At 36.4% G+C, this 27395-nt stretch overlaps 5 protein-coding genes across 5 annotated transcripts; 2 read left to right on the plus strand and 3 right to left on the minus strand.

Annotated features, from left to right (window-relative positions):
- The first annotated feature begins 2289 nt into the window (after window positions 1–2289).
- Window positions 2290–3300, plus strand: LOC148657873 (olfactory receptor 52E8-like). The gene has a single exon (XM_088638306.1). The coding sequence runs from the start codon at window positions 2290–2292 to the stop codon at window positions 3298–3300; it is 1011 nt and encodes a 336-aa protein (XP_088494432.1).
- Window positions 3301–6975: 3675 nt separating this feature from the next.
- On the plus strand, window positions 6976–7962 carry LOC148657874 (olfactory receptor 52E4-like). Its single transcript, XM_088638307.1, has one exon. It carries the CDS (start codon window positions 6976–6978, stop codon window positions 7960–7962), a length of 987 nt encoding a protein of 328 aa, XP_088494433.1.
- A 7375-nt stretch (window positions 7963–15337) lies between these two features.
- LOC148657875 (olfactory receptor 52E4-like) lies at window positions 15338–16300 on the minus strand. Its single transcript, XM_088638308.1, has one exon. It carries the CDS (start codon window positions 16298–16300, stop codon window positions 15338–15340), a length of 963 nt encoding a protein of 320 aa, XP_088494434.1.
- Window positions 16301–20690: 4390 nt separating this feature from the next.
- Window positions 20691–21653, minus strand: LOC148657876 (olfactory receptor 52D1-like). Its single transcript, XM_088641898.1, has one exon. The coding sequence runs from the start codon at window positions 21651–21653 to the stop codon at window positions 20691–20693; it is 963 nt and encodes a 320-aa protein (XP_088498024.1).
- Window positions 21654–24722: 3069 nt separating this feature from the next.
- Window positions 24723–25691, minus strand: LOC148657877 (olfactory receptor 52E8-like). Its single transcript, XM_088638309.1, has one exon. It carries the CDS (start codon window positions 25689–25691, stop codon window positions 24723–24725), a length of 969 nt encoding a protein of 322 aa, XP_088494435.1.
- Window positions 25692–27395: the final 1704 nt, after the last annotated feature.

The following is a 27395-nucleotide window of genomic DNA, read 5'->3' on the forward strand; positions in this document are numbered from 1 at the left end:
CTGTCAAATGTCCAAATGCACAGATTTCAGCAAGTGCTCTTCTAGGGTATTATTGTAAATAAATTGAAATAAACATTAATTTTGAGAAGAAACACATATAAATTGAAACTAAATTAAATTGAATTGGAACTGAATTAAATTATTTAGATCTAATACTGTACATCATAGACTGTAAGAGATTCTGTTTATTCTCAAATAAAATTGATCTTGCAGAGACTCTTGTAGTTGGACCTTAATCATAACTTTCTTTTTTCTTTTCAGTATCATCACATTTTAATTAAATTAAAATCGCTCTCAAGCAAAAATCTTTCCTCAGCCTCATAAAAAAAAGCAAAACCGAAATAGTGAAAGAAGAATGCTGCAGAATAGCTAGATCAAAGTTACTTTGCCTTTTCTCCTGAGCGACAACAGTATGTTCAGATGGTTAATAACGTGCGGAACTCTTCTCTGCTGTTATCAGAAAGCACACAGATGCTCATTGATACGAGACAGGATAGTTTTATACTCAGGATTTATATCTCTGTATTCTATATCTGTATTCACAATATAATTTCTTTGGTAAAATTCTAATTAGAGCAGACTAATTATTTTGAGTGGACAAAATATCATAATCATACAATATTGTAAATTTCAACAGAGAATGTCCTTTATTGTGTTTATTCATTTAATTGTTACTTCTGTATGTATGTGTGTGTGGTGACTAGGGGAGGCCTGAGGGTCTCATAACTTCAATAGGGTCCTGCTAGTAAATACCTCCAGGCCATCTCTTTCCTAAAGGCTCTGCGATTATCAGGTTCTCCAAGTCAATTGTTCCTCTGTGTGGAAACACTCCTCTGATATTTTCAATACTGTATATCTTCCTGATGAGCAGACGAAATGAAAAAAGGAAGACACTGCAGGTGTATTTGTTTTTGTACTGTATATACAGTAGAGCCGAACCTTTAAAAGGAGATAAACGTTTTCAGCACATACTGTGCAAAGATATGTATACTTTTATTTTTTTTTAAAAACAGAGCAATCTATTGAGATTAACGTAGCATGGTGGTATGACCCTTGTAAGTTTCCTGACCGCTTACTCCCCTTGTTCAAGAAAAAGGTCTTGGATTAAACAGGACTGGATGCTTATATTGTGCTTATCCAATTTCAGAAATCTTGTAGACTTGCTATAAAAGCCATAATTTGGTCATTCTTAATTTTCACAGTGTTCAAATTTTGTTTGTCAATCAGTCAGATGATTGGGAGGAGTTATAAAGGATTTGAACCTGTAGCTGAAAGACTGTGGGTTCATGTGGCAGATGAGGGAATGCTGTCGTACCCTTGAACAAAATTCACTGAGGTTGCTAATGTAAAATTAAAACACAAAAAGTGTTGTCCAAAAAATGTTATCATAATAAAAGAATTGGGTAATTCTAACTCTTGCAAAACACCAGAAACAATTAAGGTATAAGCACTACAGCAACATAAGATAAAAGAAAAAGAAAGATGCTTAATATTAATTACATGTGTTTATAAAAGAGGTAAAGCAGGTTGACATAACAAGAAGGAAGCCATTACTCTTTGTTTACGATCAAGAGTGATCCATGCAGCTCTCATCAGGGAGGTTTCCAAATAAAAACCAATGAAAGTATTACAGTAACTCTTCTGAGAATAGGCCAGAGCTGTATAAAGGTTCTTGCACTTTAAGCTTCATTAGAAGATAACGTTTTATTTTAAACAGGCATTTACGGCAAAAAAAACACTTAAGCACACTTTGCTATCTCCGGGTATGTACTACACAAGGTAAATCATACTGTATACTGTACATGTTATTGTATGAATATTATAACAAATAATCCTGTCTGTTGAAAAAAATGAAATTATTTGATTTAAATATTGTATGATATTGAATTAAACCCTAAGCTAGTACATTTTACCATGATTTATCAATCTATTATTTTTTAACTAAATGTGAATATGGTATTGTGCTGGTAGCAAAGGGTTTTCTGTTTCACCTCTTTAAGGTTAGGGTTAGGGTTAAGTTAGAGTATTTAAAAATGATATTTTAATTTATCCATACAGTATATAAACATCCAAATATTATTAACATTAAAACTTGTTATATTTAAAAGCATATAACATTAAATAAAAACTCCTACTTAATTACAGTAAAGCAATAATTCACTTATAAAAAAATGAAAACAGGCTCATTGTTAACTTGTCTTCTCTCCTGAAAAGTGGCAATGAAAGTGACATTTACTGTTTTAATCATTCAGGAAAGTCTGATCATTTGCAAGTGATTCTTTCTGATCCATGGCTGAAGACTTACAAGGAGCCAATTTCTCTCACACAAGGTTTATATTCATGGGATTTCCAGAGCTCTACAAGCACAGACGTCTGCTCTTCTTTCCGTTTTTTATAGTATATGTGGTCATTCTGGTAGGAAACTCCACAATCCTTTTTGTGATAAAAACCTGTGAGAGCCTCCATGGCCCCATGTACATTTTAATAGCTGGCATGGCCCTTGTAGATGTGATTGTCCCCACAGCCATTATTCCCAACATGCTGCTGAGCTTCTTATTTGACTGGAATGAAATTTCCTTGGTTGGCTGCCTCACTCAGATGTTTGTCATTCACTTCTTCTCGTCCTTTGAATCCACAATCCTCTTGGCCATGGCCTTGGATAGGTTTATTGCCATTTGCATTCCCCTGCGCTACACTGAAATCATGAACTCGACAGTCTTCAAAAAACTCAGCATCTTTGCTCTAATAAGAAGTGGGTCTCTGATGTGCAGCCTCATTATTCTTGCCAAACCCCTTCCTTACTGTGGATCAAATGTCATAAAACAGAGTTATTGTGAGCACATGGCTCTTGTTACTTTGGCTTGTGGTAGTATTGCCAAAAATGACGCGATGGGATTAGTGGTGGCCTACTCAATTGTTAGCTTTGATATCTTAGTTATTTCTTTTTCATACATTAGGATTTTAAACGTAGTCCTAAAAGCTGCATCAACAAAGGAACGTCGGAGAGCCTTTCACACATGCGGCACTCATTTGATAGTGATGCTGTTCTTTTACCTCTCAGGTAGTGTCAATTTTTTAGCCTACAGACTCAAAATTAATATCCCTACGGATGTTCATACGTTCTTAGGAGTAATGTACTTAGTTTTCCCTGCCGGTGTCAATCCAATTATTTATGGAGTCCGAACAAAAGAAATCAGAAATGGGATTGTGAAAATCTTCACAAAGAGAAAAATTAGTTTTGTCCAGAACAATATCACTACTGTGAAACAAGCAGGCTTATTAAGGTCAATTAAAATTTAGATTTGTACATTTTGAAAAAAAACTGTGTTGTAGCATCATGTTTAATACGTATGCATTTAAACTACTTCTCAAGGAGTAAGACACTGTATTAATCAAACAAACACTATACTTTATTACAATTTTAATTGTTAAAGCATTACCAAAGTATATTTTTACTTAAATTTGAATAATTGCTTAGGTTGATTTTGTTTAAGGATGGCAAACGTTCATACTGCATACTACTGCTCCTAAATGGGAAAACATAATTTAACTTTACCTTCAAAATAATGACTGAAACAACAAAGCATCTTATAACAAGCTATTACCCATGTCAGTGAAAATTCACTGTACTGATTTAAGATATTCTGGGAAAACTAAGTGTTATATTTTATAGCAGCTGTAAGAATAATATTGAAAGCAGTGGGTTTTTCCACGTCAGAATCAGCTACGTCTTTTTGAAGTACATAATCAAAGAGAAAAGAATGCACAATGACAAGACAGAGAAAGGACAGAATGAAAAATGTTGTTCTTCAATTCACTATGCAATTCACTATGCATTTTTTTCAATTCCAGTATACTAGTAGATAACACGCAATTTTATAAACAAAAGGGATCAGTTAAGACAACAATATCAAATAATACAGATCTAAAACAGATACACAGATAAGAAAAGATGTAATATAAAGACGTTCTGCGGTACTAAAGCAATACAACACCAGGCAGAGAAATTGCAACAATTATTAAGTAGAACCTAAAGGCTGAACATGAATAGGTGGGACTTGAATGGATGCTGAGAAGCCATAGTCTTGATTTTTAAATTTCCTGAATTAAACCAAAGAATTAAAATATAAAAGATTGCCAACAACAGCCTCACATACCACAATATCCATACACCACACCAGTGCTACTTAAGCTCCATGTTGTGCAGAGCTTTAAGAAAAAAATCCACTCCGATCTTTTCAGAGGCTTAAGTATCTTATTCCTCCATAGGGGTGAAGGAGATGATAATGAGCAGCTGCAGTATAAGAGGCAGGATAAGGAAGAAAACCATAACTCAAAATGATGAAATAACTGTATTTAAAAAAAAAATTGCTTTATTTTGTAAATAAAAATCAACTATCCAATTATGCAAAATAATAAAAAATAATGGTATACAGGTATGTCCATTTGCAATGGAAATGATGCAATATTTCTAAATCTGTATTGTGGATTTTTCTTTTATTTCCCTCACTGTGAAAGTACAAATGTTGTTAGTAATTTGTAACAGTTGTGGAGTCCTTCAATAAATATTTTTTAAAGACAATGGTCAATTGTGTCTCTGCTGGTAGCTCCTAGATTTACACACTGCTGAATTTATTCATATCAATTGCCTTTACTTTCACACTGTCTATCTACCAAGATGGGTACAGAGCTACAGTTCCAGGGAATCACAAACTGTGTGTCCTTGAATATTTTATTGAGTCAGGAGACCTCATGTGATGAAATATTATTACTACAGCCTAGAAACTAAAATGCATAAACATAGTTCTGTATTTAGCACAGATAAGGATTACCATTCTTTCGTGTTTTTACTGGGTTATTGTTTGGGATACAATCTATGTGTGTGCTGTTTGTGACCAGTTCACATCAGTTCAAACCATATTTGATCAGTATAGTGCATGGGGGCCAAAGATCAAACAGTGCAGTCATTTAAATCTAAATTGCAAATTCTGGGTACCTTGAGCATGGGAGTTTGAAAGAAAATGTGCATGATTGCAACTGGGTTTTGCCCTTGTACTCTGATTTCCAGTCTGTCTGTATCTGCTGTACCCAGGAGAGTATGAATTAGCCAGGTGGTATGAAGGTGTTTTCTGAGTGTGTGTGAGACTGTGTCCTGTGTGTATGACATCCTTTTTATGGGATGGTGCTACCTCAGTGGCTCAGAGGAATTAGGCCTTTATGCTGACAGACCCCATAAAGAGTATAATATCCTGTTTTTTGATAAATTTGTACATCCAATGTTTTTTCTATGTCACATTTGATTCGGTTGGTTTTCCATTATCGATAGGCTTACCAGGTATTGCTGCAGGCAAGAAGTGTCTTTAAGGGCTGTGCAATGTACTGTAGGTAGCACATCCAGGGAACACTGGAACAAAAGCATAAGAACATTTGAAAATGAGAGGAAGTCATTCTGCTTGTAACCTGATCGCATCTGATTTCAGAAGTTACGCAAGGCTGGTACCAGTCAATACTGGGCTGGGGCACTGCGAAAGAAAGCAAGGTAGCTCGTGTGAGTGGTGCTGGCAGAACTATAAGTGGCAGACTTCCCTTTGGACTAGATTTTCCAAAACTAATGCCCCATCATGGTGACCCAGGACACTGTGCAGTTGGAAGTGACATCCTTGTTATGAGATATAGGATCTTTGTCATTAAAGATCTCTTGAGACCTGTCAAACAAGTAAGGTGTTTCATCCAAGGTGCCTTGGCTAAATTCTACTCTGTGCTTCTAGAGGTTGGTCTTCCTCTAATCAGACAAGCTGGGGCTGCCAGCTGCTGTACAGCATGTCATCCATGTGGATGAAGTGAATCAGTTGGGATGAAAAACCATATATATGAAGGATACGTATAATGGATATTTTTTTTACCCCAAACACATTTTTCTTTTTCCATATGCACTGTATATAGTACATATGGAACATGATGAATGTACTGTATATTTTCTTTGCAGTTTTTGCTCATGTTTATTGTCACACAATAAAATATTAAAGTGATTCACTGTAAATAATATGCATACATCAGTTGTAATTCAACAAAGTGGGACATTATTAATAATTTTGCAAGGCACTGTATGTAGTGTAAAAAGTAAAATTAAATTGAAATAAATGGAAGAAAAAATATTTTGCTCTCATTGTGCATGTCTGCTTGCGAGCGATACAGCCGGTTGTGAAAGTCCTGTGCAACAGCAATTCCCAAAGAAAAACATAAAAACAGGGATGAATCCATTTCTCTCAAAGTGTATAGAAAGTGATCCAGGGCTTTCTAACCAGGGAGGGATTCATATGAAAGACAGGACAATTATTGTAACTCCACTGAGAATTGGTCAGACCTTTATAAACACTCTACTGGCCTGGACTAGAAGTAATTAGCAGAAGGGTTTCGTAACAGATATTCGAATGTCAAAAAAGAAAAAACGTGTCTCCAAATCACTGTATGAGGGTATGTACAGTACAAGGTAATATATATATATAGTCATTATGTAGTTATATCTATTATTTAATAAATTTAAAATGTTATTTGTCAATATCAAATTCTAAACCTGTGTTTCAAGATTAGCTGGGGGGTCGTGATTATGTCATTTACCTCTTTTAATTTTCTTTTCTGTGTGTGAAGTTGGAAAACTAGTGAAACAATACAGTATCGATTCTTAATCTTATTTTGATTCTTGAACTACTATATTCTATTAACATACTACACAAACTCTCGTATAAATTAGTCTTTGTGCAAAACAGAAAGGGGACATCTATTGCCCTTATTACTTTACCCTTCTTAAGTGACTTGTTGCTTTATTTAATTAAATGCATTATCTTAATAAATGCATTATATTATTAAGATGCAATCATTAGTCTTCAGTGTCTTAACCTCATGGTGTATATCATTTTTAATAAGAGTTTTAATATCTGTCTTGATTATTTCAGGAAACAATATTCAGTTAGATCCATGGCTGAAGACTTACAAGGAGCCAATTTCTCTCACACAAGGTTTATATTCATGGGATTTCCAGAGCTCTACAAGCACAGACGTCTGCTCTTCTTTCCATTTTTTATAGTATATGTGGTCATTCTGGTAGGAAACTCCACAATCCTTTTTGTGATAAAAACCTGTGAGAGCCTCCATGGCCCCATGTACATTTTAATAGCTGTCATGGCTCTTGTCAATGTAATTGTCCCCTCAGCCATTATTCCCAACATGCTGCTGAGCTTCTTATTTGACTGGAATGAAATTTCCTTGGTTGGCTGCCTCACTCAGATGTTTGTCATTCACTTCTTCTCCTCCGTTGAATCCACAATCCTCTTGGCCATGGCCTTGGATAGGTTTATTGCCATTTGCATTCCTTTGCGCTACAATGAAATCATGAACTCGACAGTGTTTTTAAAACTCAGCATTTTTACTGCGGTTAGGAGTGGATCAATAATGACCAGCCTCGTTATTCTGGCCCACTCCCTGTCTTTCTGTGGATCCAATATTATCAAGCAGTGTTACTGCGAGCACATGGCACTGGTTTCTTTGTCTTGTGGCAGCACTAGCAGAAATGAAACAATGGGATTGATAGTGATTATCTGTTTTGTAGGCTGTGATGTCTCGGTTATTGTCTTGTCTTATATTATGATTTTGAAAGCTGTCCTAAGAACCGCATCAGTAGAAGGGCGCTGGAAAGCGTTCCACACCTGTGGCACCCATCTGATAGTGATGTTGTTTTTTTACCTCACGGGCAGTGTCACGTTTTTAGCACACAATCTCAGAATCGCCATTCCAACAGATGCACACACTTTTCTGGGGATAATGTACATAGTCTTCCCTGCTGGTCTCAATCCCATTATCTATGGGGTACGAACAAAAGAGATTCGAAACGTGATTGTGAGATTGTTCAGAATGAGGCGAAAGTTGGTAGTACCAGTCAATACCAATAAATTAAGATATCAGTGAATGTTTCTTTTCTTCAGAATTTCTCGATCTCTTCTCAAACTGTCAAGCTTCCCATTAATAATCCCCATCTATGAACTGGCTTCATCACTCTGCTCTCCTCCCCACTGATAGCTGATGTGTGGTGAGCGTTCTGGCGCACTATGGCTGCCGTCCCATCATCCAGGTGGGGACTGCACACTGGTGGTGGTGGAGGGGATCCCCATTACCTGCAAAGCACTTTGAGTGGAGTGTCCAAAAAAGTGCTATATAAGCGTAAACAATTATTATTATTATTATTATTATTATTGTTAACAAGGAAATACCATGCAAAAATCCTGGAACATATATTACATTTCAGTCTTTATAAGGTGCATGTGATATTGTTTTTTCATTATATATACCTCATTATATTTTCTTAACATAAAATATAAAACCAGTAGGAACCTGAACATTTCTCTAGTATAATCAATAAAACCATACTCTGCAAACATTGAAAAATGTTCTGTGTTACACAAGAAGACATTGTACACGAACAATGGGTAATAAGAGTGTGGAAGATTTGTTTATAAGCACATATACAAGGGTTTAATGTACTGTTTGTGTACTGTTACTTGCACACTAATCATCCACCTTACAATCGATTTGCCTTACAATGCTGTGATGAATTTTAAGAGCTAGCAGTCACAATGGATTATGAGAATGTGAATTAGCACTGATTTCCAATATTAGAAAACAGAACCATCTGAATATACTAATATCTATTATTCTAATTCCAAACAGCTGTCAGTACCTAGATTTTACAAATCCAGAGTGGAATTAGAAGTATATTTAAACGGTTACATTTTTTAATGATGTGTTAATTAATATTTACATGACCATAATTCATATCTCTCCAACGTTTTCAAACATTTCTAATGTGGGTGAAAATAATAAATTTTAATACCCTAGCTATTTACATTTTTCTTTGTATTTGCAAAAGTTTAGTTTGTTTACTGTACGTTATACTTTTTAATAAATAAAATGTACCCAATGATTAACTATTGTCACATCGTCTTTTATTTTCTTTTGTAAACAAAGCTAGTTCTTCATCAGTGTCATGTGTCATTGTCGATGCTGGTGTCATTTACTGTATTTAGCAATGCTGTGTTTAGTGTTAAAAGCAAGCTCTGACCCATGAAGTAATGCACTGTGAAAAGAAGGTACTCATCTATGACAACAGACAAAGCTCCAATGCTTGTTTTTAGAATACATCATAGTTAAATATCAAAGCATAACCAGAAAATGGTCAAAATTAATCTTTATATATTTGTACATCATCATTACACACCTGCCATGGAACACAATGGTATTTTAATAAATATGTGCATCCCACTGATCAGACACAGCACATTGTGTTTTTGAGGTGGGGCCCTTTTCTGAGTTAATCGGAAAAGTGCTTTGTGATATACATGACAAACCTCAGCCTGAAGATGCACAAGTGACAATGTGAGATGAGCTTTTTAAATTCTGGGTGTCTAATGTCTAGTGCACTAGAAAAACTAAATTACAAACATAAAGCATAATCAAGAATACCTGTTTTACAGACAGATGAGGTTAATATTGTTTTAGTAATAGTCTAAGGAATAATATTGTTGATGAAAATACATTTTTCATTCATGAGAATTTGTGTGTTATGGATTTATACAGAGCGATTAAATACTACGTCATGTATTCAACTTCAGCCTTGCATGTGTTATTAGAAAAAGGAGTGCATGATATGTTCCAAGAAATTAACTTTTATGTTATGCAATTTATAGGCATTTTTCAGTACGTTTATCGAACACTCAGATATTCTGTTTTGGTAGCAGGACCCAGTATTTGTGAAACTAGTCATGAAAAGTATGTTAGTTGAGGCCTGTATCACTTAAATTATTTTTCTGGATAATTGTCTTAATAATTCTTTAATATCTGCTGCACAATATGTTACTATCACATGCATAATGCTTTACTGAGACATAAAGTGCATGTCGTCATGATATTTGTTTTAGCATCATTTATACCACTTGTTACAATTCCTGTGTCCATGTAAAGCACTATGCACCTAATAGTGAATAATAATAACATTTATTTTATATAACGCCCCTAAATGTGGTTTCTCTAAGTACTTAATAATGTATTGTGTAGCAGTTATGAAGGTATTATAAATATTCAGATAAGGAATTGCCAATATTTCTTAATACAACCCTTTAGCTTTTGGTCAAATTGACAACAATTATTTGAGCTGCAGAATTAACCTTGCTGTTGACAACTCTTTCTCAATCCTGCCCCCTGCCTTGTTTTATGTGTTCCATTTTCTCCTGCAAGTTCATTATAGTAGGATAGCAGGGGATTTGATCTGTGTACAACAGTAACTATGGCTTAATGACCTCTTACTTTGCAAACAAAACAAAGATACATCTTAATGACCTGTTGCACTGGTATTAGCGGCATTGAACAGCAAATTGTTAACAGCCACTGGACACTTAACTGTTGCCCCGATGAATGTGGCAGGGCACAGAAGAGCCAATTATTTCTGTACAGTAATTACTGTGAAAACCATTGCATATTCCACAAGGTATAAACTGTCCTAATGAAAGATGCTTTCAAACTGGAAAAATGCAGAAGTCAGACAAACATTGCTTCCTCACAGAAAATTATCTTTTATTTACTCTTTATTCTCCTTCAATTCTGTCAATTAAGTTAATCTTTCACCACGTAAAGGAAACATAAAAGCAGTATGGCACTTTAAAGAGACGGGGTGCTTTTGAAAAAGCATATAAAAGTCCCAAAGAAGAGAAATTCAACCAAATATCACTTGCACCAGTAAATATTGAAATTTATGAGGAGTTCCAAGCAAATGAAAAAATGTTTTCTATGAAAGATAGTATAATAATAAAATATATAATAAATATTCCCCCAAAAATAAGCTCATCGTTTGTTATCTTGTTTCATAATAATTTAGGGAGCATAAAGTTATTTTCTGTTTTTGTTTATATAATTTAAAAAATGTCTTTATTAGTTCTTATTGCTGTTCTGTCTTTAATAGAAGGGAAAGGTTACTTCTTAGGAAAAGAATCTTTAATTTTTTCAACTGCTCCTTCATTTGTAAATTAGCTACACTAAATGATACAGTAGGAATCTGCATGCCTGGAGAAACAATAAATGCAGTGTTGATTCATGAACCTGAGGTGTGTCTTTGTGTGTGTATTTGGTGTGAATTGGCTATTTACACACCAAAAATTAACTCAGTATTGTACACCAACAGCCCTATTGCTTTTGATCAATATTTTTTTTAATATATAGAACTGGACTGTGGCCTTGTTGGTGCTGACATACTCATTAAAAGAGTCTGTCCGTGTTATTTCTCCTAATGAGCAGTTGCAGCCTGTGTAGAGTAAATAAATTAGCTAAGGACAAATTTTATTCCCACAAGAAAGGAAAAGAAAACCAAACAATTGCTTCACAATAACACCAAAGCCAATTAGACTTTTGTAGTGGAGCAAGTACTTGGAAACTAGGACATATATAATTGGTCACCAAAGGTACACTTAACAAGGTAAATATAAGTGTAGCAATTAAAAAGATTTGATACAACAAGCTGTGTTTATACAAGCTGACCCTTGATCACTTGTTTGGTAATTAGATTCCTAATGAAAAACAACTTTTAACAGACCTTTTAAAAACAAGTTTAGTGATGTTTTACAATGTTCATTCACTCTTTAGTCAGTAATAGTTATCCACCACACTAATACACTCAACCTAGGAGAGGTCATGCATGGATTTTTCTTACTATAACATCCAAACAGCTTTTCTAATCCATTACTGTATTTCAGAAAGAAATAAGATCTAGTAACAAGAAACTTAAATAAATTAACGTGAATACATCTTCCCCCAACCCACCTGAAACTCAAACACAAATATATAAGTATTTCTCTTTCATCTTAATGTACATTTTGTTAATAGCAATAAAAACACAATGTGAAAGCTTTTAGACTGTATAACTGTTGCTTACCATTAGAAAGTACAAATTCATGGGGAAATGGTACACTGAGTGTGAAACACTGAGTATCTATTGGAAAACAGACAAAACAACATGAATTCAGTAACACTTATCAAGTTTTATAAATGTTTATGCTTTAGAAAATGTTGAAATCCAGAGTGTTTTATGCACATCAAGAGAGTGGCTTTTACAGCACCTTCGACTGTTTTTATGATCAATGCACAATATTTTAAAAATATATATTTCCTTTATCACAGGTATCAGGCATGAATCCTGTTATATTGACTAGCATGCATCTGTGAATACGAGCTAAAAGTTACCTTTAAATAAATTAAACTGATAAGTAAATGGGATGTTTTGTCATATGGCAGAGGTTAGTGGCATGTGGCTTATGCTTATGTTGTGGCACATTCTTATGGCACCTGCGTGGTATCAATTGCTAATATATGACATACCTGCTAAGGGGTATATCACTGATATCCATTTCAACAAAGCAATATACTGTACTGTAAGTCTAATCATTAACAAACCTAACACTAGAAATTAAAGCAATTCCATTTTAATAGTAACCCAATTTATCACACAGGATACACTTTTGGCCTAAAAAGGGTCACTTGAAAGCTGACTTCAGGTCTAGAAATTCCAGTGGATGGATGGACAGACGTTTTCATCCAGACCACTTACAGTAGGCTGACTCAGAGCTTCTTCTTAAAATCAGTGCAACACACATACAAAAAATGTCCTGACTTTTTGAATGCTTTCAAGATGTTTATTTGATTCCCATATAATAATACAGTGGTTCTCAAACTGTGGTACGCGTTCCGGCAGTGGTACGCGGAGTGCCGCCAGGTGGTAAGCCAAATGACCCTGGAACTGTGCCGTGTGCGCTGAAAAATCGGGATGGGTTTTCATATTTTGTATTTTAATACGTGTCGAATACGCAGCCTACGTACTACGATACAGTGTGTGCTAATACTTCAGTGGACACAAGAGATACTCTGTAATTCTATACCACTCTACAGGAATGCATGCTACGGATGCAAGTGACCAATTGTATTTAAAAAAAGCTACTGTATCTCCAGCAAATAGGGAGGAAGGAGAATGTGCGTGATTTTGGAACAATGCCAACGTAGTAAACAAAGGAATGCATAGAAATACGTGCTACGAACGCTGGTAGTCTTGTGAACACAGGAAAGCATGATAGATAACAGAAAAATATTTAAGAACTGTTCTAAGTTAATTTGAGAAAAATACACCGAGTGTGTTTCGTTCCCATGCGCATGAAATAAAAACTTTAAATAAAAACGGAAATGCGGAAAAATGCAAGCTTGCGGATTGCTGAAGCAGGTAAGCCACACTATTTTTGAAGAACCTTATTTACCGTTGGCAAAAGAGCTGACAAATATTACAGTATGTGTGGAGAAAAAGCTGCTAAACAGTTCGACCTGCTGCCCCCCTCCCCCTGAAAGACACAGTCATTCATAGAATTATTGAAATGAAGGATTATATCAAAAGTATACTGATTGAGTGCGTTAAGATGAGCAGATGTTTTTCACTGCAATTAGATGAGTCTGTAGTCGATTTGGCCAATTTGCTTGTTTACGTTAGATACGAGTTTGAGGGTACATCCCATGAGGACTTTCTGTTCTGTAAACCGCTACCAACAGGAACTACAGGAGAGCACATATTTCAGCTTCTGAATGAATTTCTCGAAGAGAATGGCATCGGCTGGATAAAATGTGTCGGAGTTTGTACAGATGGTGCTAGAGCAATGACAAGCCGACATAACGGTGTAGTTGCACGAATTAGGTTGTTCCAGAAATTAATGGATGCATTGCAACATCCACCACGAGACCTTTGCCGTCAAGAAAATGCCTGACGATTTAAAATCTGTTGGACTCTGTTGTGAATTGTATCAAGGCTCGAAAAATTAATTCAAATCTGCTTTGCTCGACTAAACAGGCTCACCCCTCTCACTGAAATGGTGCTTTTTTATTAGTTGTTGTTACTGTTTCTTTTTCTATAAAACACTTTGAGAAGCCACCTTTAAAGGCGCTATATCAAATAAAGTTTATTATTATAATATTTATTATATGTATGTGTGAGTGTGTGTGCACGCGCGATCATGTTGGTCATTGAGAATTTCTGGGGTTCCTATGAGAAGATGACTTGTAGTTGGTACTTGGATGCTTAGGTTGGATTAGGGGTGGTACTTGGTCCAAAAAGTTTGAGAACCACTGTAATAATACAATAGTACATTATGCATAATGTTGGATAATAATGTATGGTGTCATAATACAGAAATAATGCGTTATGACACCAAAACTGGATATTCCAGTTCACATTCCTCCATCTTTATAATAATAATACAGAATCACTAATTATTTTTGTTACACTTACGGTATCTGATATTCAATGGCCTTTTGTGCATTTTTGGATCTTCTCTTGTACCTGTAAACCTGCCAAGCATGCAGAAATGGATTGAGGAGGTTTAGGTGACTCCTCCAACCCATCAACTTTCAAGCCATTTACAATATCTTTTAACATGGTGCTCAGTCAGTTCTGCTCCATGGCTTGTGGAGTCCCAGCTACAGCTGGCTAGTGACATGACCCAGGCAGGAGCCTGACACTTGGATCACAGAGCTTAGCCTGCACTGCAGCAAGCATTTTGCTGCTTGAGCCACTAGAGAGGACCACATTTTCCAGCTGTAATTCTTCTGTTGGCCATCACAGGGTTCGGAAATGTGTGGAATTAAACTAGTTTAGTGGTAAACTGTATACTGGATGGTGTACTGTATATCAGAGCACAGATGAATCAAACTATCCAGTGTTGCAGAACAACACGGTAATATTTCACTCAGTACAGTACCCTTGAACTGTGAAACACCATTGATCGCCACATGAGAGGCTGATGATGGGCTACCGTACATTTACAGAACATTTTAATTTCTCTGTGTTTTATCCACTACAAACTGCTGTACACTTTCATGAGGTTAAACTAGAGAGCTCTGTCAGCATTTTGGCTATAAAGGAAAAAGTGAAGATTTCCTTCAGCTAAAAAGATGTTTTTATTTGTTTGAGAAACTGTGATTGACACAAGGTTTTTATACTAAAATGATATGAAATTAAAATGTAACTGTTCAGGCATTTTTTTTAATTGTACAGTATGTTTTAAAATCATATTCTTCACATAGTAATGCCAGGCAACATATATTTTATGTCATCTGCAAAACTCATTTTTGCAGACATCTTGCACTGCAGTTTCACATCATTATTATATATTTGTAGCATTTATTTTATAAATAATTTATAAATAATATTAACTAAATGCATCTTGATCAAGCTCTTATAAACCAAAAGCATTGCCTCATCTCATTACTAATGCCTTGCATATGGGTCAACTCTTCTCCTCATGAGGTGTTTCAAAAATGCTTGACGGATTTCTTTAGTCCTAACAGAGTAAACAATGGGGTTTAATACTGGAGGGATGAGGAGATACAAAACTGAAAATACATTGTGTACATGAACAGGAATTCCATTACCAACCCTGTATAAAAAATAATTAAACATTAAAGTTACGTAGAAGGTCAGGATAACAAACAAATGAGCTCCACAGGTGTTTAATGCTTTCAAGCGAGCTTCTTTTGATCCAAGTTTTAGCACTGCTCTGAATATCATTATATAAGAAAATGAAGTAAGTACCACATCAAAGCCTGCTATAAATAATGCCACTGACAGTCCATAATAACTGTTCATAGTTATATTAGCACAGGCCAGTTTTGCTACAGCCATGTGGTCACAGTAGCAATGGGGGATAATATTAGAAGAACAATAAGGCAATCTGGATGCTAATGTAGGTATCATCCCAGTTAAAATGATGTCTCTGATTAAAAATAAAAAAAACATTTTTGCTATGTGAGTCCTTGACAGTTTTGATGTGTAGAGTAAAGGGCTATAAATGGCAATGTATCGGTCATAAGCCATCATCACTAGAACTGAGGATTCTAGTGATACAAAAACATAAATGAAGAACATCTGAATAAAACAGCCTTCAAATGAAATGTCCTTGTTGTCGAGCCAAAGCACTTCCAGCACTTTTGGTATAGTACTTGTGCATAAACCGATGTCCACCATTGCCAGCATGCAAAGGAAAAGGTACATGGGAGAGTGCAGACTCTTCTCTAATCTGATCACTAGTATTAGGATGCTGTTAGCTGTGAGAGCAGTGATGTAGAGGACAGTGAAAGGGACAGACAGCCAGTGCTGCAGGTGCTCGATCCCAGGAAATCCCATCAAAATGAACACTGCTGGACGGAGGCTGGAGGTGTTGACAGCTGGCATGGCTCTCTGTTGCTTCCTGCACACACAGCTAGATAGAAAGCATGAGTTTGTTTACACACGAATAAGCACTTGAAGTTTAAAACAAATTAATCTTTTTCAAATATTTAAAGCCAGCACTCATTATCAGTTGTATTTCAATTTTTTAAGCAACAGTACACATTTTACCATGCATCAATGTCTTGGGAAATTAATAACGGAAATCTTACCAAACTGACAAGTACTTGCCTGAATCTTCGCAAGTGGGTCTGGGGTGCTCTTTCATGGTGAGCAAACATTGCAGCAAACATTATTTATGACATCCGAGAAAATACTCTAAGGATTAATTTGTTCTTTCATCGCTTTGGCTGCATCTCATTTGCTTTTGGTCAAGAAATCTCACAGGAGGCTGATTGTTGTGTTTTGACAAATAGACATCTCTGTCACGAAATACATGAAGACAAAAGAGAAGTATTGTTATAAACTTGTAATTAGACATTTTAATACAATGTTACCTTAATTCTGACTCTCTGAAGGGCACTTGTACTATTTTTTAAACAGTGTTCCTTTAGCCTCAGTAATAATATTACCATTATTGTCAGCATTCTTAGTGTCTTCTCTCTTAATCAAGTGAAGAAAAGGAGGTCATTAACAAGTGTCTATATTACAATTTCTACAGGCACTTAACCACTCTACCAGCTTGGTTAGAATAAAAGCTACATAGGCCCTGCTAACTATTCAGACTGTGGTTGTTTATTAATAATGTGAAAGGATGTACAATCAATTATTGTGGGGGGGAATACTCGAGCATTTTTACACATTTTCTTTCTCTTGCTAGACATTGTTCAGAAAAGTGAGGCATTAGTTTAAACCAAACCTGTCAGGTTTTGCATGTGTTGGATCTCACCACTTTTTTAAATGTAGACTTTTGGTTCCCAATATTGTCAGCATTCTCAGTTGTGACACCTTCTTAGTTAAGAGAGTCTCCAACAGACTACTGAGTTAAATTGTTGAGGATGACATCCTGGTCCTTTGAAGAAATTGGTACTGTAGATGAGATCTTTAGATCAATTACATCCTAGCAACCACACATGCTAATGGGTTGCAAGGCCTCTTATTGTTGTGCAACGATTTTAATGGTCTTAAATCACCTGACATCACTAAGTAAGATGTAGGCATTCGGTTTTTTTTATTGTCATAGATTTGTTCATCTATGTTAATTTGTTAATTTGTTAATCTTTGTTAAGATTCACCTCACAGGCCTTCACTCCAGACTCTCTCTTCATGTCCTCAGTCACCCCATTATGTGATCCTTCCTACTCCTACTCCATCTTCCCCTGCCTCTTCGGCCTATCCATCACAGCTGACCAGGTCAGAAGGGAGTTGAGGAGACGCCATGCAGGGAAGGCAGGATAGGGTCCTGACGGTGTCAGCTCCAGGGTGCTAAAGATCTGCGCGGACCAACTGGGTTCAGTGCTGCAGTACACCTTCAACCTCAGCCTGAGATTAGAAAAGGTTCCGGTGCTCTGGAAGACATCTTGCCTGGTACCAGTACCCAAAAAGGGGCACCCTAAAGTCTTGAATGACTACAGACCAGTGGCACTGACATCACACCTAATGAAAACTCTGGAAAGGCTTGTATTGGACCACCTCAGAACCCTGGTGAGTACAGCACTGGACCCCCTGCAGTTCGCCTACCGGTCACACTTGGGAGTGGAGGATGCAGTCATCTATCTGCTACACAGAGCCAACTCTCACCTGGAGAAGACGGGGACCATTGTGAGAGTTATGTTAGTTGAATTCTCCAGTGCCTTTAACACCATCCATCCACCTTTACTGACAGATAAGATAAGGGTGGCACAGGTGGACACTCCCCTGGTGTCCTGGATTATAGACTATCTGACCTGCAGGCCACAGTATTATGTACGGCTACAGAGCTGAGTGTCCGAACAGGTTGTTAGCAGTACTGGGGCTCCACAGGGGACTGTCCTTGCTCCATTCCTGTTCACCTTTTACACCTCTGACTTCAGGTACAACTCTGAGGCATGTCATCTGCAGAAGTTTTCGAATGACTCTGCAATTATGGGGTGTATTAGAGAGGGGAGGGAGGAGGAGTATAGGAGCTTGATTACCAGCTTTGTGGAGTGGTGTCATCTTAGCCATCACCAGCTAAACACCAGCAAGACCAAAGAAATGGTCATGGACTTTTGAAGGAATAAGTCTCCGCTGAACCCTGTTTCCATCCAGGGTGAGGACATAGAGGGGGTGCAGTCCTACAAGTACTTAGGGGTACACCTGGATGATAAGCTGGAGTAGTCTGGTAACACTGACGCCCTGTCCAAGAAAGGTCAGAGCCAACTCTATTTTCTAAGGAGGCTCAGGTCCTTTGGTGTGTGTGGAACATTGCTACACATTTTTTATTAATCAGTGGTGGCGGCGGCCATCTTCTACGTTGTTGTGTGCTGGGGCAGCAGCATCATGACGAGATGCAAATAGGTTCAATAAACTTATCAAGAAGGCTAGCTCTGTGTTGAGGCTGAGCCTTGACCCCCTGGAGGTGGTGGCTGAGAGGAGAATGCTGACCAAGCTCACAGCCATCATGAAAAACGCCTCTCATCCGCTTCATGGGACTGTTATTGGGCAGCGGAGCACTTTTATCAACAGACTGCTCCAGCTACGGTGTTCAAGGGAACATTTCCGCAGGTCTTTCCTCTCGGCGGCTGTCAGGGTGTATAACGCTGCCCTAGGCTAGGACTGTTAGCCCTTCATTTGCTCGTCTATGGACAGCATGTTGCTCCATTGTACTTTTTGGACACTCAATCTGTATATACCTATGCACATTTTGCTAATTTTTTTATTGTTTTTACAGTGACTATGATCATATTTTGCACACACCTACGTCTTTATTTTTATTTATTTTATTTTATATTTATTTTTTATTACTGTACGTATTCTAATGTTTTGTCTATTCTGATGTCTGTTTTTATTGCTTGTCTTGGGCTGCTGTAACACATCAATTTCCCTAGGGATCAATAAAGTCTTAACTATCTATCTTAAAAGACTGTGTAGGCCAGGGGTTCCCAATTCTGGCCCTGGAGAATCAGTGTGTCTGCAGATTTTCCAGGTCTCTTCCCCTGCATCATACTGTACCATCATAGAGAGCAGAAAGAAGCTGTTAAACTGGTATAATGTAGCCAGGAGGACCCCAGCTGCACTCAAACCTGTAAACACAGCAGCCCTCCAGGACCAGGATTGAGGATCCCTGGTGCAGGCTACGGGATCAATGGTTTCAAACCACTAACTTACTGAGTGACACAAACAGCACAAAAAATGCTACCATTTTTTTAAGTTATGAATCTCTATGAACAGAATGTACAGAATATATATGAACAGTACAATGCATAGTTAAGAGGAACGTCTTTTCTGACGGATTTCATTTTATTTAGGGGGGCACCAGTAATGGGTAGGGGACAATGAGGGGGGTGATGCTCGTCTTATATTTGATGTTTCTATTTATTTTAGATTTTTTTCTCAATAACATTAAAAGTAGTAAATGTGTTCATCAGATATAATACAATTTAACTTCTTTGGTCAGAAGTCCAATGCAGCAAATTTTACTTCAGAAAGGTGTGTGAGAGTCGGGTTCAGTTTCATTCACAGCCTGGTTTGAAGCCAGCAGGTACTCGCATCACCCTGCTTAAATGCTTCATAACATCATTGCCTGTGAGACTGGAAATTTTAAACCACAAGGAGTACAAATGTTTACTGTAAACAAGAAAACAGATTAACCAAATTAAAAGGTGACTCATGAAATACATTGCATTCACATACAGTATATAATTGTGTACAGCATATATAGAAGGATTTTTTATGGTGTACACAATGTTTTAAACCAGTTATTTCAGTTAACCTTTTTGTACAACATAAAATATTCTATTTTTCACACTCTTATGTTTTCGCTCTCTGCAGTTTTAACATCCTCTCTCTCATTTTCTTTCCATATACTGCGTATGTTGGGCATTAAAAACACAATAATTGATATTACTGTATTTCCAAAGTTAATTTCTAGCATTATAATAAATAAATGTATGTTTTAAGAATTCTGAAATTACTCAGTGTACTATAGCTTACAGTTTCTAACTGGAATTTTACTGGCTGTGACATCAAATAAACAATTTGAAATCACTTCACCTCTGGCACTTTTTTTCCCTTTAATTTGCATTCTCATACTTACCAAATTTAATTTCTGCTCAACTCTTTTTAGAGTCACATTTTAATGTTAAGAAAGCCTGATTCCATATCTCAGTTTTACAATTTACTTTTGTTTTCAGCAGTATCTTGTTTATGTTCCTTACATTTTTTTTTTACACAGAGAAGTGAAATTCAGAAGATATTGGAATAATTGCTACATTAATCAGTGAAAATTAATTTTAGGCTTAATTGTTCTCCTTAAAAAGTGTTTCTGGAATGCTTGACGAATTTCTTTTGTCCGAACTGCATAGACAATAGGGTTTAAGACTGGAGGAATAAGAAGACACAAAACTGAAAAAATATTGTGAACATGAACAGGAATTTCATTTCCAAATCTATATACCACATAATTAAATATTGTAGAAATGTAGAAGTACATGATAACAACCAAGTGAGACCCACAGGTATTTAGAGCTTTCAAACGAGCTCCTTTTGTTCCAAGTTTTAGCACTGCTCTGAATATCATTATGTAAGAAAAGATAATCAGTACAAAATCAAAGCCTGCTATAGAAAATGCTGCTGCCAGTCCATAATAACTGTTCATTATAATATTAGCACAAGCCAGTTTTGCAACAGCCATGTGATCGCAGTAACAGTGAGGAATAACATTAGTAGAACAATAAGGCAATCTGGATGCAAATATTGGTATCAGCCCAGTTAAAATGACATCTCTGATTAAAAATGAAAAAAATATTTTTGCTATGAGAGTCCTTGATAGTATTGTTGTGTAGCGTAAAGGGTTATAAATGGCAATGTATCGGTCATAAGCCATCATTACTAGAATTGAAGATTCTAGTGATGCAAAAGAATAAATGAAGAACATCTGAATAAAACAGCCTTCAAATGAAATGTTCTTGTTGAGCCAAAGGACTTCCAGCACTTTTGGTAAAGTACATGTGCATAAACCAATGTCCACCATTGCCAGCATGCAAAGGAAAAGGTACATGGGAGAGTGCAGACTCTTCTCTAGTGTGACCACTAGTATTAGGATGCTGTTAGCTACAAGAGCAGTGATGTAGAGGACAGTGAAAGGGACAGACAGCCAGTGCTGCAGGTGCTCGATCCCAGGAAATCCCATCAAAATAAACACTGCTGGACGGAGGCTGGAGGTGTTGACAGCTGGCATGGCTCTCTGTTGTGTCCTGCACACACAGCTAGATAGAAAGCATGAGTTCTTTTACACACAAATAAGTACTTGAAGTTTGAAACAAATTCTTTCCTTAATTATAAACGTCATTGTTTGTAATAAGGTTTATTTGCAATATTTTTAAGCATCACAACACATTTTACCATGTCATTGTTTCTCAAGAAATTAACGAAAAGGAATCTCACCAAAATGAGACGTGCCCTGTATTTCACTGGATCTTCACAAGTGGGTCTGGGGTGCTCTTTCACAGGGAGCAAACATTGTAGGTTATTTATGATATCCGAGAAAATACTCTGAGGATTAATTTGTTCTTTCATCGCTTTGGCTGCATCTCACAGGAGGCTGATTGTAGTGTTTTGACAAATAGACATCTCTGTCAAGAAGTGCATGAAGACAAAAGAGAAGTATAAACAAAAATTGTAATAATACATTGAAATACAGTGTTGCTTTAATTATGACTCTCTGGAAGGCACTTGTACTGTTTCTAAACAGTACATTTAGCCAAAGTAATAATATTATCAGTGTATTCTGTCTTAATCAAGTGATGAAAAGGAGGTTATTAACAAGTTTCTACAGTATATTAAAATTTCTACAGACACTTATACAAATGCTGTACAGGTATAGTCACAGGCCAAAATACTTGGACCTCAATTCAACTTGCCAGACTTTTTTGGAGGCCTTCTTGAGAAGAATGATACATGCTTTCATTATCTTTCCTTCTAGAATAAATGCCAAATCCACTTCAAGCTTTTCTTGCTACCTGCAGGGGCTCAATACTTAATTGTATTCAGTTTTTGATAGAGACGGTTCAGGCAGAGAATGTTCTGTATATAGGACATTTTACTGCAGAGCAATAAAACTGACCTCTGTAGTGATGAAACTACAGAGCACTTTCTCATGGCTTTCTCATAGATCACAGTGCAAACACACATTGGTTAATTAGTCAAGGTATGGTGCCCATCAACAGCTCAACACTAGTCACCATTGCTGTACAAGTTGATGATTAGAAAGTGTGATTTTCCTACACACACTAGAAATGGTATTTTATGTGCAGGTGTCCGCTGACAGAAGCCTTGATGTAGAATCACAGGGAGGTGTGAGATGTAGCCATGTGCTTATGAACGTTGTGTTGAGTTCTTTGCATTTTATAACGATGCATTAGTAATTAATATAGAGCCACTCTACCAGGTTGGCTAGAGTATAAGCAACCTACAGGCCCTGTTAACTATTCAGACTGTGGTTGTTTATTAATAATGTGAAAGGATGTAAAATCAATTATTTGTTCGGGAATACTTAAGCATTTTTACACATTTTCTTTCTCTTGCTAGACATGTTTCAGAAAGGTGAGGCTTTAGTCTAAACCCAAGCTTCCAGTTTTTGCACGTGTTGGATCTCACCACTTTTTTAAATGTAGACTTTTGGTTGCCAATATTGTCAGCATTCTCACTTGTGACACATTAACACCTTCTTAGATATGAGAGTCTCCAGCAAACTACTGAGTTATATTGTTGAGGATGACATCCTGGTCCTTTGAAGACATTGCTACTGTAGATGAGATCTTTAGATCAATTACATCCTAGCAACCACACAAGCTAATGGGCTGAAAGGCCTCTTCTTGTTGTGCAACGATTCTAATGGTCTTTAATCACCTGACATTACTAATTAAGATGTAGGCATTCGTTTTGTTTTATTGTCATAGATTTGTTAAAAGACTGTGTAGGCCAGGGGTTCCCAATTCTGGCCCTGGAGAATCAGTGTGTCTGCAGATTTTCCAGGTCTGTTCTAAGCATCATACTGTACCATCATAAAGAGCAGAAAGAAGCTGTTAAACTGGTATAATGTAGCCAGGAGGACCCCAGCTGCACTCAAACCTGTAAACACAGCAGCCCTCCAGGACCAGGATTGAGGATTCCTGGTGCAGGCTACAGGATCAATGGTTTCAAACCACTAACTTACTGAGTGACACAAACAGCACAAAAAATGCTACCATTTTTTTAAGTTATGAATCTCTATGAACAGAATGTACAGAATATATATGAACAGTACAATGCATAGTTAAGAGGAACGTCTTTTCTGACGGATTTCATTTTATTTAGGGGGGCACCAGTAATGGGTAGGGGACAATGAGGGGGGTGATGCTCGTCTTATATTTGATGTTTCTATTTATTTTAGATTTTTTTCTCAATAACATTAAAAGTAGTAAATGTGTTCACCAGATATAATACAATTTAACTTCTTTGGTCAGAAGTTCAATGCAGCAAATTTCACTTTACTTCAGAAAGGTGTGTGAGAGTCGGGTTCAGTTTCATTCACAGCCTGGTTTGAAGCCAGCAGGTACTCGCATCACCCTGCTTAAATGCTTCATAACATCATTGCCTGTGAGACTGGAAATTTTAAACCACAGGAGAGTACAAATATTGACTGTAAATACAGATTAACCACATTAAATGGTGACACCTGAAATGCAGTGCGTTCATATAAAATTGTGAACATGTATGAATGTTTCTGTTGTACACAAGGTTTAAAATCAGCTGCTTGAGTTAATATTTGTTTACAACTGTATTTACTTTCTTTTGCACACTGTAGCTTGACCTCTCCTTTTCTTTATTTCCATATTCATTCTTAAAATAATTAAAACTGGTATTATATCCAAACTTCATTTCTTGCATTATAATATACTATAGTGATGTGTGTTTTAAGAATTCATAATATAGTCAGAATTTAAACCGGATTTTACAAGCTGATGTTAGAGAAATTAGAGAAAGAATATTAAATCAATTAATCTTCTGCACTATTTTCCCATTAAATGTTAAGTTGGGTTCTCATATTAACCAAAGGTTATTTCTCCTCATCTCCAGAGTCACATTTTGATGTTAAGAAAGTCTGATTCCAATTTATTTTACAATTTACTTTTGTTTTCAGCATATATGTACAGTTTATGCATATATGTTTTGTTAACATTCCTTACCGTTTTCTTTACACAGAGGAGTGAAATTCAGACGCAAGCAAGACGACATTGGAATAATTGCTAAAATAATCAGTGAAAATTCATTTTAGGCTTAATTGTTGTAAAATAACTGTCCTCTTTAAGAAGTGCTTCTGGAATGCTTGACGAATTTCTCTTGTCCGAACTGCATAGACAATAGGGTTTAACACTGGAGGAATAAGAAGACACAAAACTGAAAAAATATTGTGAACATGAACAGGAATTTCGTTTCCAAACCTGTAAACCACATAATTGAATATTGATGTAATGTAGAAGTACATGATAACAACCAAGTGAGAACCACAGGTATTTAGAGCTTTCAAACGAGCTCCTTTTGATCCAAGTTTTAGCACTGCTCTGAATATCATTATGTAAGAAAAGATAATCAGTACAAAATCAAAGCCTGCTATAGAAAATGCCACTGACAGTCCATAATAACTGTTCATTATTATATTAGCACAGGCCAGTTTCACAACAGCCATGTGATCACAGTAGCAATGGGGGATAATATTAGAAGAACAATAAGGCAATCTGGATGCTAATGTAGGTATCAGTCCAGGTAAAATTATGTCTCTGATTAAAAATGCAACAAACATTTTTGCTATAAGAGTCTGTGACAGTATTGCTGTGTAACGTAAAGGATAGTAAATGGCAATGTATCGGTCATAAGCCATCATCACTAGAACTGAGGATTCCAGTGCTGCAAAAATATAAATGAAGAACATCTGAATAAAACAGCCTTCAAATGAAATGTCCTTGTTGTCGAGCCAAAGCACTTCCAGCAATTTTGGTAAAGTACTTGTGCATAAACCAATGTCCACCATTGCCAGCATGCAAAGGAAAAGGTACATGGGAGAGTGCAGACTCTTCTCTAGTCTGATCACTAGTATTAGGATGCTGTTAGCTGTGAGAGCAGTGATGTAGAGGACAGTGAAAGGGACAGACAGCCAGTGCTGCAGGTGCTCGATCCCAGGAAATCCCATCAAAATGAACACTGCTGGATGGAGGCTGGAGGTGTTGACAGCTGGCATGACTCTCTGTTGCTTCCTGCACACACAGCTAGAAAGCAAGAGTTCTTTTACACACAAAAAAACACTTGAAGCATGAAATTCATTCATCCCCTTAAAAATAAAAGTCACTGTTTGTTATGAGTTTTATTTCCATTAATTTTGAGCATCACAGCACATGCTACCATGTCACAGTTTCTTGAGAAATTAGAAAAAGAAATCTCACCAAAATGACAAGTACTTCCCTGAATTTTCACAAGTACAAGTGCGTCTGGGGTGCTCAGTCACAGCAAGTAAACATTGTAGGTTATTTATGATATCTGAGAATATACTCTCAGGATTTGTTCTATAATTTTTTTGGCAGCATCTCATTTGCTTTACGTCAAGACATTTCACAAGAGGCCAACTCTCGTATCATCCCAAACAGTTACCTTGAATGTTAATACTCTCAGGAATGTAAAGCAAGAAGATGAAGGAGGAGTATCCACAGATATCATTTTAACAACACCAACAATATTATCCTATTAATATTTGGACTAAAGCAGTATTACTGTTTTTTAAAGGTGAGGCACATTTTGCAAACACATGCAAACATACTGTAATCAGTGTATTTTACCACATGGATTTATTTTGTAATGCAGCAAATAGTCTGTTCAAATCAGGAGAAAGTTATGGATTCAAGGTTTTCTTTCTAGTAGAGTTTATATTATATTTGAAAAGTACTGTACATGGGATCATCTTTAGCAGTGTAATGAATCTGAATTACTTACAGCCCAGAAAACGCATTTTCCTTTCTGAATACTGAAGTGAATAACATGAGAAGTCAAAATACTACACATAACATGAGAGTGATGTCTGAAGATTTCAGTTCTTGCGCTGTGGTACAAGTCAGACAAGGACTGACTACAAGTTTAAGTTAAACACACAGTAAGGTATTGTTTTCATTATCCATTCTTCACCAATCACAAATATAGTACATGCTTAACGAGCTGGTGAACAGAAAGCACAATCTTACTGCACAGAGTGGAAAGGTCATCTTTATGAGCAGAATACACTGTGCACTGGGGAGTTAACAGAGAACAGAATCACACAGGTCTGCAAGGTCTGACAAGGTGCTGTGTAAGTTCTTTGTGTTCCATTAGAGTCATCTTTGACACTGATTGATACAAATTCAAATTGATCTAGAGCACAAGTTACTGTAGATTTTCATTCAGTTATGCATTTTTTTGGAGCCCCTTCAGTGTGGAATTTTACCATTACATGGCAAGGTGGGAGAACAAATTACCAGTACCACTATACTGTATCAATCTTTATATTAATTGATTTTTTATGGACAACCACACTGCACACTGTTTATTACCAATACGGCAAGCTCTGTTTGGTAAACATCTGCTGTTGTATTGAAAGCCAAGGCATGTTGATTTTTATTTTCTTCCTCTCTCTGATTACTCCAGAGTGATCATGTTGCATTGCTTAAATAAAATGCTGCATTGATGTATTAAGTGAAGTTATAGCATGTGAATATGTGAAAATATGTGAGTCCTCAGGTTGTATCGCTTAAATAAAAGCAAGAATTGATTATTAAGTAAACTTTAAAGCGACAATATGTAAACAGCTTATCACCTTTTGATATTTTGAACTGTAAATTGGTTTTGTAAAGGCTATTGATTTTTTTTTAAATAGACCACAATTCTACAATTACTAATTCAGCGAAGGATTCTTCTGCAT

The sequence above is a fragment of the Lepisosteus platostomus genome, chromosome 7, assembly GCF_059453375.1.
Source record: "Lepisosteus platostomus isolate fLepPlt1 chromosome 7, fLepPlt1.hap1, whole genome shotgun sequence".
In the NCBI taxonomy this organism is placed as follows: Eukaryota; Metazoa; Chordata; class Actinopteri; order Semionotiformes; family Lepisosteidae; genus Lepisosteus; species Lepisosteus platostomus.